Source organism: Theropithecus gelada, chromosome 11, assembly GCF_003255815.1.
Source record: "Theropithecus gelada isolate Dixy chromosome 11, Tgel_1.0, whole genome shotgun sequence".
Taxonomy (NCBI): domain Eukaryota; kingdom Metazoa; phylum Chordata; class Mammalia; order Primates; family Cercopithecidae; genus Theropithecus; species Theropithecus gelada.
This window is the reverse complement of record NC_037679.1, coordinates 115,174,182-115,188,564: the sequence shown is the minus strand read 5'-3', so window position 1 is coordinate 115,188,564 and position 14,383 is coordinate 115,174,182. Positions and strand designations below refer to the sequence as shown.

The window sequence follows — 14,383 nt, the reverse complement described above, 5'->3', positions numbered from 1 at the left end:
GTTCCAGCTACCCAGGAGGTGGGAGAATCACTTGAGCCTAGGAGGTGGAGTTTGCAGTGAGCCAAGATTATGCCACTGCACTCCAGCCTGGGTAACAGAAGCCCTGTCTCAAAAAAAGGGCAGCAACTATAATGCTATTATGTTGGAACTTTCCAATTTATTGAGTTTCTATGTAACACTATGCTAAGCACCTTATAAATATCCTGACAACTCTGAGATAAATATTATTTCAATTTATTAATTTTCTAGCTTATGGATGTCATGACCTGTGAGTTGGGTCTCTTGAAGACAACGAAATGGTTGGGTCTTGCTTCTTTATCCAACTTGCTATTCTATGCCTCTTAAGTGTGAGCATTTAACCCATTTACATTCAAGATTAATATTGATATATGAAGATTTGATTCTGTCATAGTGTTGTTAGCTGGTTATTATGTTGACTTGATTGCATAATTGCTTTATAATGTCAGTGGGCTCTGTAGTTAAGTCCATTTTTGTGGTGACAGGTATCACTCTTTCATTTCCATGTTTAGGACTCCCTTAAGTATCTCTTGTAAGACAGGTCTAATGGTAACAAATTCTTTTAGCATTTGCTCGACTGAAAGGAATATTTTTTCTTTACTTATGAAGCTTAGTTTGGCAGAATATGAAATTCTTAGTTGAAATTTCTTTTCTTTAAGGATGGTGAAATTAGGTCCCCAATCTTTTCTAGCTTGTAGAAAGATCTATTGTTAGACTGATGGGGCCCCTTCTCTCTAGCTGCCTTCAAGGTTTTTTTCTTTCATGTTTACCTTGGAGAATCTGATGATTATGTGTCTTCTGGATGGCCATCTTGTATAGTATCTTGAAGGGATTCTTTGAATTTTTTGAATTTGCATATTGACCTCTCTAGCAAGATTGGGAAATTTTTCACGGACTGTGTCCTCAAATACGTTTTCCAAGTTGCTTACTCTTTCTCCTTCTCTTGCAGGAATGCCAGTGAGTCACAGGTTTAGTCTCTTTACATAATCCCATATTTCTCAGAGATTTTCTTCATTAATATTTTTCTTTTAATCTTGTCTGCTTGTGTTGATTCAAAGGGGTAGTCTTCAAACTCTGAGATTCTTTCTTAAGCTTGGTCTATTTTGTTGTTAATTACTATAATTGTATTATGAAATTCCTGTAGTAAAATATTTAATTTCAGAAGTTAATTTTGATTCTTTCTTAAAATGACTATGTCATCTTTAAACTCTTGAATTGTTTTCCTGTTTTCTTTGGATTGTGTTTAAATCTTCTCCTGTATCTTGTTGAGTTTAAATTTGAAGAGAAGAAATGACGAGCATAATGATGAGGCGTATACTAGCAGGTTCTATGTAATGTAGTTAGTTCAGTACAAAAATTGAGGAGAAGGGGTAGAAAAGAATCCAAGTATTTGATTTCTGAAAGTATTGCTTTTATTTACATGGATACATTATCAATTTGCACTTATACATTGCCACCTGCTGGGTCTGTATATGTAAGTAAGTAACAACATGTATATTTGGGTGTGTGTATGCATGTTAGCAAGTGTTAGAATCCACGGTTGCTTGACACTCAATAATTTAATCTTAAGATAATTTTTTAGAAGTAGGGGGAGGTTATTAAAGAGAGCACTTATAAAACCCTGCTTGCCATAACATCTTGAGGGTACTAATATTACAAAAATCCACATTTATTTTAGCGATATGGGATAGAGTTGAGAGCATAAGATTTGGAATCAGATTGCCTGAGTTCAGACCTTCAGTGTACACAATTACCAACTTTGAGACCTAGGAGAAGACATTTGCCACTTCTATGTCTAGGTTTTTTCATCTGAAAAGGGGAGATAATAGCATCCAGTTGACAGAATTGTGGTAAGAAAAAAATCTGTTAGCAAAAGTAAAACACTAAACCAATGTCTGGCATATATAGTAAATGCTCGATAAATGTTAGCTACTATTATTAAGGTTTCTCTCATCTTTTTTTATGCTCCTGAATTACATTTGTTTTACCATTATGTTTTCATTATCTTTCTATCTATAGAGATATCTCTAATTCATAATATTTCAAATACAGAAAATTAAGAAATCAGATAAAATGTAATTTAATGAAAGTAAAAGTCAATATATTTTCAACAACTTTTGTTAATACTTTGAAGTCCTAAACTTCATAAAAAATTAAAATACTCTTCATTTAAAAAATTTTCTTTCATCATGTTTTCATTCCTCATGAATAAAAAGTAAGCTCAGAAATGCAACAGACTTCAACTACAGGCACAGGTATTTACAGAATTATAAAATGATTGTTGAGTTTAATATTCTTTCTCAACAACATATCAACATTAACAACTTAAGTTAGTGAAAATACTATTTTAAATATCACTTGTAGACTTGATTAACCAATTTAGCGATGTTTCTGAAATACCAGCATTAGTGATGTCAGTCTTATACCCAGTATCTTCCTCTAGCTCTGGTCGTCTTCATTGGGCTGCAGTTAAGGTCCTTTCCATACAATGCTAATTCCCTAACTCCCAGCTTCTCCAGATATGCCATTAGGGATCACTCTGGAAATGTTATTGCTCCAGGCAATTTGCTGCCATTTTGCTGTGCACATGTAAGTGAAATCACTGAAACACTCAGTATTTCAAAATAAAAACAATTCAGCACATTATGTTACCCTTAGAATATAGAACATAATTCACTTGCATTAACCAGTACTTTTTCCTTATGTCTGCCATTCTGCCTAAATAATACTCAAATATTTCATCAGAGAAGATTTTATCAGTGATCTCAGAAAACAAATTTTATGTTCCCTGGACGAAGTTAAAAGGAACCTTTTATCACATTATTGCAATCGACTCCAATCTTGGTGGTCTTTATTCAGCTGTATATAAGACTACAAATTTGACTAAATAAAAAATGTAAAACATTTGCTAAAAGGTGACCCTTATTTATTTGTTGATTTCCTCAAGACTTCCGTATGGGGATTTAAAGGCTTTGACTTGGGTTCCAGGGTTTGCAATTCACAATGTACATGACTTCAGGTAAATTTCTTAACTTCTCTGAGTCTTGGCTTCCCATTTAGCATTGTGCTTAGGAATACTCCTTCCTGTTTATTAAAATGCCAGCATCATTTAACACCTCACCTGTATCATTTAATACAGTTTGTGTCAAAAGCAAAAGGCAGAATTATTACTTTTATCAGCTCGCAAATGAAAAAATTAAATATCTTTTCTAAATCATCAAACAGGTCTTTGAGCCAGGTTTTTGACTATCATGGACTTCTGTTCCATAAGCCTAAATTACTTATCAGAATTTTTTTAAATGCTGTTTTTTTTAAAATAATTTTTAAATAAGACAGTATCACAAAGTGAGTCCCAAGACATTTTCTAAGTTTCTAAGTTAATTTCAAGAATTTTTAACATATTATTCATTTTGCATTTTTATTTTTAATCACATTCGTAAGTATCTCGTGATCAATCCAAAACCAGAGAAGCTATCAAAATATTTCTACATTTTCTACATTGATAAACTTTTAAGTATCAAAAATTTCACCAAAGAAATACTTGATCAGATTAAAAGACTGGTTGAAATGAAGGTATGAATCATTATGTTAATATTTCAATATATGCTTCAATTGAAAATCGTAATTTGAAATATAATGTTCTTTTTAACAACTTGCTTTCTATACATTAAAGTTCCTTGTTTACTTATTTTAGCTCAAAAACATAAAATTTATTCTACCTTCAATCCATTGCAGTGTCTTGTTTTCTTATTCTCTGAAGATTGTGCCTCTGCTGTTTTATCCAAATGTTGATTTTGGTCCATGATTGAAATATAGATATCATATGAATATTTTCAGTTGTTGTTGATGCTTCTTTTGAAACAATCACCTACTAAGGAAGAAAAAATATAGTTTATTTTATTTTTTACAGTATATAATTTAGAAATAAGAAAAGCCACAAGGCCATCACCAATCAATCAACCATTCACTAACATTCATTCAGGGTCTACTATGTCTTGACCACTCTGTTAGATCAATGCTGGACACAAAAATAGGAAAGACAGACATAAATTCTAGCCTAAGGATATTATAACTTAATAGAAAAATAAATTTGTGGAGAGAAATTTGAAACAAATAGGTAATATAGAATCACACGCCAGATTACACGAACATTTTACATTATAGAAACTTAAATTATCTTTTCTACACACCTATATTGTAAAATTTATAAAAGCAAATATATGTTTTCTTTATCCTTATAGTTTTAAAATGTGCCAATTAGTCCCTTGCACAGAGTAGATATTCAAAATGGATACAAAAACAATATAAACAATTAAATCAGAATGGCCTCAGACAGTTTAATAAAGGAGACACCACTGGAATCAGGCTCAAAAGGCAGACAGAATTTGGATTTGTTAAAAAGAGCAAAGTGTACTCCTCGTACTTCTCAGAGCAACTCTGGTATTGCTTGACTTTACCACCATCATGATGTTACTTTATTTTGATTTTGTTCATTTCTTTTCCAAGAGAAAATGCATATAGTTGAAAATGCAAATTAAAAAAAACCAAAGACTCTTCCTCTGACTCTTGTCCCCTTATCCAGAAATATAATATGCATTTTTCAGTAAGTACATAATATTTTCCTTTTCAACACAAGTCCTAGCAATACCTTAAACATTATTTTCTACCTTTTTATCTTCTCTATATACTTAACTTTGTGTTAATAAAAGTCTTTCTCATTTTTCTTATGGTAGCAGGGTATTAAGTTGTCCATAATATATGTAACTGGTTCTATATTAATCAGCATTTAGGTTGTATCTAATCATTTCATATTAAAGATGTTCTTAATATATCGTGTGCCATTTTGGTTTTATGTGGCCATATCTGTAGAATAAGTTCAACAACTAGAGTTTTGGAGTCAACGTATAAGGGAAATTGTTATTTTGAAAGTCATTAAGGTCCTATTTTAAAGACTAGTAAAATGACTTCACTTTTTACTTCAATTGACTCTTTTATATAGAATATAATGTATTCTTCATGGAGTTTTAGAAATATATTCTAGTTCATATGTGTATAAACAATACATATTTATGTATCTAAGATATCTATATAAGCAGACACAGCATAGATACATGATATTAAATAGGGCACTAATTATAAAATATGTGTGATATATGTTATATGTACAGTTGATACTTGTTACAATAGTTATGTTTAATAAAGTTGCTGGGAACACCGAACATCTCTCCAAGGTTGTTCCTTGGAGAGATGTCAGGGTAGTTACGTGCCTGTGTGCCTCTGGTCACAATATTTTTGTAAAATGTTCAATAGAGAACTGTGTTTTCTGTATGTTTTGTTTAAAGACACTTTATTTAATACATACTCTTGATTATTAACATTGAATTAGTTGTCAATAACACTGTAGTTCAGGCTTAGAGGAAGCTTACACAGCATATGTGTCTTTTCCCTCGGTTACTCTCATGCACCGGACAGCACTCAGCACCATCTTTGGGGCCCATTTGAAACATTAAACTCAGAAACACAAAACACAAAAGTGCCAAAAATGTGGCAACAAACACACTGTGAAAAGGATCTTTGTTTATCATATGTGAGCTGAAACAAGAAGAGAGAGCTTCACTTTGTTCAACCTCAGTTAGGAACATGGCAGCTCAAATTTTTCACCACTTTGCACATGCATGTGAATGCCCATGAAAGCCCAACAGTATTGATTTTGATGTCACAAAGGAATTTTAGTGAGTAGATAAATTTTCTTACATAGAATTTGTGAATAATGCGGCTCGACTCCATATTTCATTCACTAATTTATTCAACAAGGGCTTATTGATTCTGAATAATATAAATATTATAATACATATTTAAGGGATAGTGCATAAATGTGGAAGCAATAAATAGGATATTATCACTTATGTATATGTGAGTATATATAAACATATGGTTGAATACAGAAACCCATATATGTGTACCTCTAAGTGAACTCCAATTATTACATTTTGTGTGTGTGTGTGTTTTATGCATGCCTGTACCTAGATAGGTCGGGTTTCTGGGTTCAGTGAGTGAGGAAAAAGTCAATGACTGGGTAGTCTCAAGGTAATAAGCTGTCCTTTGATAAATTTCACCCCACTTTTTCCATGAATATCTGTTTCTATTTCTTTCTTCATAATTTAAATATTAGGAAATCCTTTTTTTTAAAAGGATATGTAATAGCAAATATCTTTGCATGACTTGCAAGGTGGATACTCTTCCCTTAGTTTTAGGCTTTTATTTTCTCTCTACTAACAAATATTCTTGAAGTCTTGAAGGCTATTGTTCCACCACTCCAAACCTGGTTTATTTCAATTGATTAACTTCTGTTTGTCCTGTCTCCCACCTTTCTTTCTATCCTATGTATTTATCCTAAGAAACTTTCAATGATCCCTTTAACCACACAAAATAAAATTCATGGTTTCTATTTGAGGGTCTTCACAACCTAAACCAAGCCCGTGGTTTTAGAACCATTCTCAAAATACCCATAGCACCTGCAGACACATCGAACTACAGTCCCAAGAAGAAAGCTTTCTGCCCTCCTGTATGTTTCTTTCAATCCTGAATGTCCTTTTCCATCTCTTGGTTGTAATGCTGATCCAAATAGTACCTCTTCAATATTTTCATACTTACCTCCTGTTGATATTATCTCTCACCCTGCTGTGCCAGTGGAGAATATACCTAAAGTCATTACTTTTCTTTGTATTTCCCCTACTTTCCCAGACAACTATTCCACATCTCTCTCCTAGATCTTCAGATAAAATATGGAGAAAAAAAAGGTGGACACTTTGTTCCTCACATCACCAAAATGTTAAATAAGTGACTACAAAGTAACTAGAAAGTTGGAATACTAATTTAGGCTTGACTAAATGCCACACTTTCTAATTCACCTTGACATTTAACATATGTTTCTCTGAACATATTTTTTTGTCTTAAACTTCAAATGATTTACATAAATGAATTTTGAGGGCACCGTTTGTTTATAAGATAGATAGAGCCATAGGCATTTGGATTTAGTATTGCATCTCTTTCCTGAATAATTCAGTTCTTCCAAATCTGATAGGAGTAGGGTGCAGGGCAGAATCTTATCAGCCTCTACTTATCTGTGTCAAGCTTTTAATACTTAATGGGTTATAGAAAACTGGTTTAGGCAAAGTGACCCAATTTCTACCATGTACCTATGCAACTGAGGAGCAAAAAGGAAAAACAGCATTTGCTAACTTCTTAGACCTTTCATAGGGGACACATCTCCCATCTCCACCTTACTTTCACAATAAAAACAATTGTCTTACCAAGGCAGACACTTTTCTGAATTGGAGCAGGGAATTAATACTTATCGAGGCCTTAGTTCATGCCAAAAACTGTGCTGAGAACACTTTTTGCTTAATTGGAGATAAATTATCTAGAAAATGTATTTCCCTTCACCCTGTATCAAACTTAAGTTGAAATAAGGAAGTTGAGGTGGTTATGTGACTTTGAGACACCTGTTTTTTTTTAATGTTTGCCAATTAACTCTTCCCTCTACTCCCACCCTTGGCCGCCTTCATCCAGCTAAGAAGACATCAAAGAAATAAGGAGTCTAGTGTGATCAGTCAATGTAGTTGATAAAAATAATTATCCTGTAGCATATTTTAAGAAGGTAACTAGAGCTTCATTTTTGTGACTTGATTTTTATTTGCTTAGAAATTAATAAGACCAAGATTTGAAACTTTATATTTAAATATATAAAGGTATTATTTTCTCTACTTTATTTTTAACAGTATAAAAATCTGAGGCTCTTCTACTCCCAGAAAGAATATTTACTATGTTTTGAGAACTCAGAATGTAAGCATGTGGAAGACACAGAGCATAACATTTGTAATATTTATCAAGACCATCAAAATCTTTTTCCATGAAATTAGTGAAAATTTCTTACATAAAATATACGTTAAAATTAGAGAATCTCAATGGTTCTTACCTGGACTTAGAATCCTACAGCAACTGCAACAAGTCCACCCTTTATTCCTCTTAAAATAGTTGGCTTTTTGAAAACAAGTCCAGTGATGATTAACCATCTTATTATGTCATTGCTCTAGTCAAACAGATAAAACCTAGTTAGTTTTAAGAGTTCACCCCAGCTGCCAATATTTAAAGATTGTATTTCTCAGAATTCTCACATTATTTTATGTTAATCTTAACAAGTCAACCTTACTTTCGGGAATGGCTTTTACTTGTTTATTCAATCAAGTTGGTGGCATAAGATTTTTTTCTTTAAAAATATGAATACAATAAATTATTCAAGGTACTCAAAACTTCCAAATAGGAAATAATTTAAGACACATAAAAATATTCTTACAGGTTACACTGGCATTTACAAATTAAAATATACCCTCTTTGCTTGGTACATAGGTATGGTTCTAATATGGTATATATGGAGACTGGATATGCCATCTGGAATAGGAAAGTCCAAATTAACTGCAATACCATTTTTCTGAATGACAAAAATTAAGACTGCTTTGTACGATAGATTCTTTACATCAAAACCTGAAAGAATTATTAATATCACAGTTTCCTTTTATTGACTTGACTTTTGGAGAAAGGAAGAGCTTAACTCAGTTAAAGTTTTCTTGAGTAGAGATGAAGTTTAATTAATTCAATAACTCAAACATTTTAGACTCCCATATACTTCAGACATTAAGCTCTCTTCTGAAATAAAGTACAGACCCTTCTCTCACATAAACATATATACTTCAGAAAAGTGTGAAGATATGTGTGTGTATATACACACAAACATACATGTATACATATATACACACATTTAGACACATATATACACATATATATGTGGTAATGTGAGGATGCATATATGAGAATATGGTTACTCCTCATCATTCATGGGATATTTGTTGATATGGTTGCAGCAAAATGTATTTGATGTCTGTGTCACAGTCATCTGATTGATTAGTTCTATTCTTTGTTAATTATTGAGAGTATTGGAATCATGAGACAAACTAAAGAGTGTAGAGGGGAAGAATGATTGTGCAAAACTGAGAAATGTAGACCCAAGGCCAAAACATTAGAGTAAGGCTTCCAAATACTCTGCTGAGTAAGAATCTACTGGCGAGTTGTCAAAATAGCAATCCAGTCCCATACCCAGCAGACTCTGGCTCAGGAGACCAAAGATTATGCCTTTTAAATAAGCACTTTGAAAAATTTTCACGTACTGCCAGATTTGGATATCATAGCAGGAATGCAGAACATTTTCCATCATTTTTATGGACTTCCTTTTATTCACAATGGGAATACAGTTTGGGTTTTCTCAGGATAATGGTTTTCTCCTCAGACACCTATTTCATTGAAAACACATCAACATGTTTGGAGACTAATATATATATTATATACAATGAAGATAAAACAGTACAAACTAACAACCTTTTTAATCCTAAGGTAAAGGTGCCAGTTGTAAAATTCTTCAATATTTTCAGAGATCAAAGAGCATTCTCTGTGCCCCTTTTCTCTTCCTAATTGTGTAAATAATTAGACTGCTCATTTTGTGGGATCATGGAAAAACAAGAGTACACCAGGGGAAAGACGTTGTGAAACATCTTTCAAGATCAATATTATGCTAACAGTCATGCATCAATTAGATGACAAAAATAGATTGAAAGAATCAGCTGAATTTTTTGCAGGAACAACTATCACAGCTCTGATGAAATATCATGGCCTTTGAAGTCGGAAAGACTTAAATGCCAATATGTCTCTGCTACGTGCCAGCAGTATAAACATCAGTAAGTTATTTACCATTTCTGAGCATCAGTGCGCTCATCTATAAAGTAGGAAGTCAATATTTGGAATAAAGATTTAGTGTATGTAAAGTGCCTTACATAATGCCTGGCACATTATAGATTCAATACCTAATTAGACTAATTGTATGAGATTTGCATATTATATATTTTTAAAGCAGTTACTTTATATTAAATGAGTACAAATAAAATCTCTGAGATCTGTATCCTGTAGATATTTCCAATAGGTTTTAGCCCCAGAGTTCTCATGTGTGTACCACAGGCACACCTCAAGAGGGAACCATCAGGCTCACAGCAGATCCGCCAGTACCTGAACATTTCAGTTCCACTGGTGCTGATTAAGAGACAGCTCCAGAAAGCTACACTCTCCTGGAAAGAACCCCTATTCTACATATTATTCTCCAAACATGTTTCTATACCCACCAATGCTCAAAGCTCTGGCATCATCAAGACCAATATTACCATGGCAATTATCTCTCTTATGTTAGTGACCACTAAAAGAAGGTAAGGATTCCCTGATGACTCATCACCACTTCTCTAATCCCCATAAGGCTCTGCACATTCCTATTTTTGCCCTCATCTTCTCTCTCGCTCCCAATCCTGGACTGAAATTCTTCTCTTGAGTTTTCTGGAACTCATCACTAATCATGACTGAAACTCCCCTTACCTTTACCTCTTCTCCAAGTTATTTTGCTTCACTTCTGGCTTGAACTTAAAAATTGGTCTTCCCTGAGACACTCCCTCTCCCGCAGCAGTGATACACAGGGGTTGCCTTATCCCCCATATTGCTGCAAACCAGATGGACTGGTTTCCAATGTGCCTCACTTTGCTAGTTCCTTTACATTTCCCCACCCTTTACACTCATAATCTACAGTTTTGGATCTCATATTAAAAGACTCTATCACTTATTCTTCTTGTTGAAATCATCTATCCACCCTCAGTCATTCCCACTCATTTCATGACAATTTTAGCTCTCGATTCAAAGCCATTCTCTCAAAACGCTACTACTATTTTAATTATTCATGATTGTGATGACCACGAAGAGAATCTTTTTAATTCTCTCTCTCTTTTTTTTTTTTTTTTTAATTTTTAGCCTTCTGCTCAATGATCTTGGCTTCTACCTACTGCTATGGGCATATCCTAGACTTCACACCACTGTAATCTCTCCATAATATCAAAGATTGGAGCACCACTCTTTATCATTCCTAGCTCACACTCAGTAACACCCTAGATCCACATGCTTCCACTGACCAGGATATATAACTTACAATTTGATTTTGCCAGAGATTTCACTGTTCCTTATCTATACATCTGGGTTAATTAATGGTCATGGTAATCACTGTCTTCTATATAATTTCATGTAATTTTGACTATTTAGCATTATTTTAATTGCATGTGAAAGCCACAATCTTGATGAAATTTAACTCTCAAATAACTGCACATTTCCCTCATGAAGCTAAATGTAACTGAGGAAAATCTCTCAACCATGCTGACTTTAAACGTATGATTAGGAAGCCCAAATGGACCTTTTATTTTGCCAAGAAGTCGTTTACATCATTTTGCATTCTGAGTATTTTGTGCCTTCATCTTTTTTTTTTTTTGAAATTCTAATACATCTCTTCCCCACCTTCAGCTGATGACCTATTTGACTGAAAAAAAATAAATAAATAAAGAAGAAACTTCAAAAGCTTCCTTGACCATACTTATCTACATAAAGCCCCAGTATCACATGGTCTACCTTCATGAACTACCCAAGTTTAAGCTAAGGCCAATCTCCACTTGCATATGACATTGACTCTTCCCCTTGTGTTTTTAAGGATATCACCATCCTCTTTTTAAAGAAATGTTTCCATCAGCATGTAAGCATGCTGTCACTTTTTCATCTTCCAAAAATCTCTCTTTCGATCCCATTTTTTCCTAATATTGCCCTATTTCTGTGTTATTTTTACAGAGAAATAGCGTGTTTAATTATTGCTTTCAATCTCTCTCTTTCCATTCTCCTTGAGCACACTCTTATCAGGTTTTTGCCCCCCAAAATTTCCACTGAAACTACTTTTCCTAAGTCATAAATTACCTAAATGCTACATCTAATAGTCCTCATCTAACTTGAGCTATTAGCAGCAATTTTCAGAACTGAGAATTCCCTCCGTAAGCAAAACTTTGCAGGATGTGGTTTGCCTTCTAACTCACTGACTTACCTATTTACACCTCATTTACTCTAAATTCTTTATCTTTGTCTTCCAAATTGAAGCATGTCAGAAAATAACCTTATCGTGTGTTTGTGACTTCATCTATTCTCATATCTTTAAATCCTATCCACATGTTGATAATTCCAAAATTTTTTATCTAGCCAAGTTACTCATGAACTCCAGATTTATCCACTGACTTCTCACCATCTTCCTATATATCTCTAATAGGCATCTTACACTTAGGATTTTCTAACTGGTATCTTTGTCTTCCCTTCCCAAACCTCTCCTCTTATAATAATCCCCATTTCCAAGGATTATTGTCCAGGGAAGACAATAATCCACATACATTGTAATTCTATCATTCCAGTTGCACACATGCGTGCACATGCACACACACACAATATTAGAATCATTCTTCTCTATTTCTCACACTCATATTAGGCTCTAATTTCAAAATATACCCAGAATCTGATGATTTTTCGCCTCCTCCACAACTTTCAGGATGGTCCTAAATTATTGCAATACCCTCATACTTGCATCTCGGCTTTTCTCCTGACCACTCACAGCCCCTCTTCCCCAACCTCATTCCCCTGTGTAAATCTTAACACATCAGTGAGGGTCATACCATGTCACAGCTTTGCTCAAATCCCCCATTGGCTTCACAGATCAACTCAAAAATCAAAAGAACAGCTTTAAGGCCTTATAAGTTATACATCCTCTACTGAGGATCTTTGTTCCTAGTTTTCTTTCTGTCTGGAATGTTCTTTCCCTATAGCTGCATAGCTTACGCCTTCACCATATTCTAGTACCCACACAAATGACCCTTTTTCAGCGAGGTCTTCTCTAACAGTTTTTAAATATTACTCCCTTTGGTACTCAATTATTATTCTCTCATCATCATACTATAAATTTTACTCACATGTTTTGTTTACTGCCAGCCTTCCTTTGCCTCAACAACCATTAAGTTATGCTGCAGAGGAATCTCCAGACGAACAAAGATAGGTTTTTGTTTTCCTTGTTCACTGCTGTATACTCAGTTCCAAGAATAGTGTCTCATACCTAGAAGATACTCAATAAATATGTTTTAAATAAATAAATGAAATATCTATTTTAAAAATGCATACCAATGAACTGATGTTAAAAACAAACACTTAATCTGCAATAGTATTTTTAAATGGTAAGAAAGATGACAGTAATTGTATGTGAAGCAGTTATTCAATCATCAATACATGTGATACAAATAGGAAGCAGTCAACATTTATTTTGTTTAAAGAGTCAAACTTGACCATGAAGCAAGCTACATGATTCTTCCTTTTACTTGAAATGTTTTATCTACAGACGTCCACTTTTTGTTTCAATTGTTTTTCTGCTCAATTATTATTGCTTTGCAGATGCTCGCCCTGACCTACTTAAAAATGTAACATTTGTAAATTTCTACTTTCTTGCCCTAACCCCCTATCTCTTAAAATTACATGATTTTATGAAATATGTTTGTATATTGTCTTTTCTTCCATAAATATGATCAACAAAAGATCAGGAACTTCATCTTTTTTCATCAGTCATCAGATTCTAGTATAGTGCTTGGCATATTACCACAAAGAATAAATCATTATACATAGAAAATAAATTATTATTATAATAACTTAATATTAAAATAGATTAAGATACTTAATGTATTATAGGAACTTAACCTTCATTAATATTAATTTATTATAATAAATTTAGCTTTATTATAATAAAGTTCATTGTAACTTAATATTACAATAAATTATTATTATAGAAAATAAATACATTGAATAAATGAATCAGCTATGCCTTCAAAAATCTCTCCATTATCAACTTCATGAATTCTGAACATGTCTGGCACAAAGAAAGAGATCTGGTATCTCTTCTTCTATCTTAGCTATTAATCCTCTACCCCAGTGGCCTTCAATGTGAGATATTCACTCAGAAATATGAGAAGGCTTTCAGAAGGATGGGAAAGCACAGATAAAGGTTTTCAAAAAATTCAGTTATGTTTATCTTTTCAAAGAACCAGGTTTTTGTTTCATTTATCTTTTGTATATTTTTTGTTTCAATTTCATTTAGTTCTGCTCTGATCTTTGTTATTTCTTTTCTTCCATTAGGCTTGAGTTTGGTTTGTCCTTGTTTCTCTAGTTCCTTGAGGTGTGATGTTATATTGTCAATTCATGCTCTTTCAGACTTTTTGATGTAGGCATTTAATGCTATGTGCTTTCCTGTTAACACCACTTTTGCTGTATTCCAGAGGTTTTGTTAGTTTGCATCACTATTATTATTCAGTTCAAAGAATTTTTAAATTTCCATCTTAATTTCATTGTTGACCCAAAGGTTATTCAGGAGTAGATTATTTGA

General features: G+C 33.3%; 1 protein-coding gene across 2 annotated transcripts in view; it reads right to left on the bottom strand.

Annotated features, from left to right (window-relative positions):
- The window catches only part of SLCO1B1 (solute carrier organic anion transporter family member 1B1), a 97,658-nt gene extending 89,619 nt beyond the window's left edge, over nucleotides 1-8,039 (bottom strand). Inside the window, exons 1-3 of one of the 2 annotated variants that reach the window (XM_025401665.1) lie at nucleotides 7,997-8,023; nucleotides 5,793-5,794; nucleotides 3,738-3,886 (exon numbers count right to left, since the gene is read on the bottom strand). In XM_025401665.1, the coding sequence (XP_025257450.1) occupies nucleotides 3,738-3,821 (84 nt within the window). In that variant the 5' untranslated portion in view covers nucleotides 3,822-3,886; nucleotides 5,793-5,794; nucleotides 7,997-8,023. Of the gene's footprint in view, nucleotides 1-3,737; nucleotides 3,887-5,792; nucleotides 5,795-7,996 lie in introns of both variants that reach the window. The other variant, XM_025401664.1, reaches the window with a different exon arrangement.
- Between the last annotated feature and the right edge of the window lie 6,344 nt (nucleotides 8,040-14,383).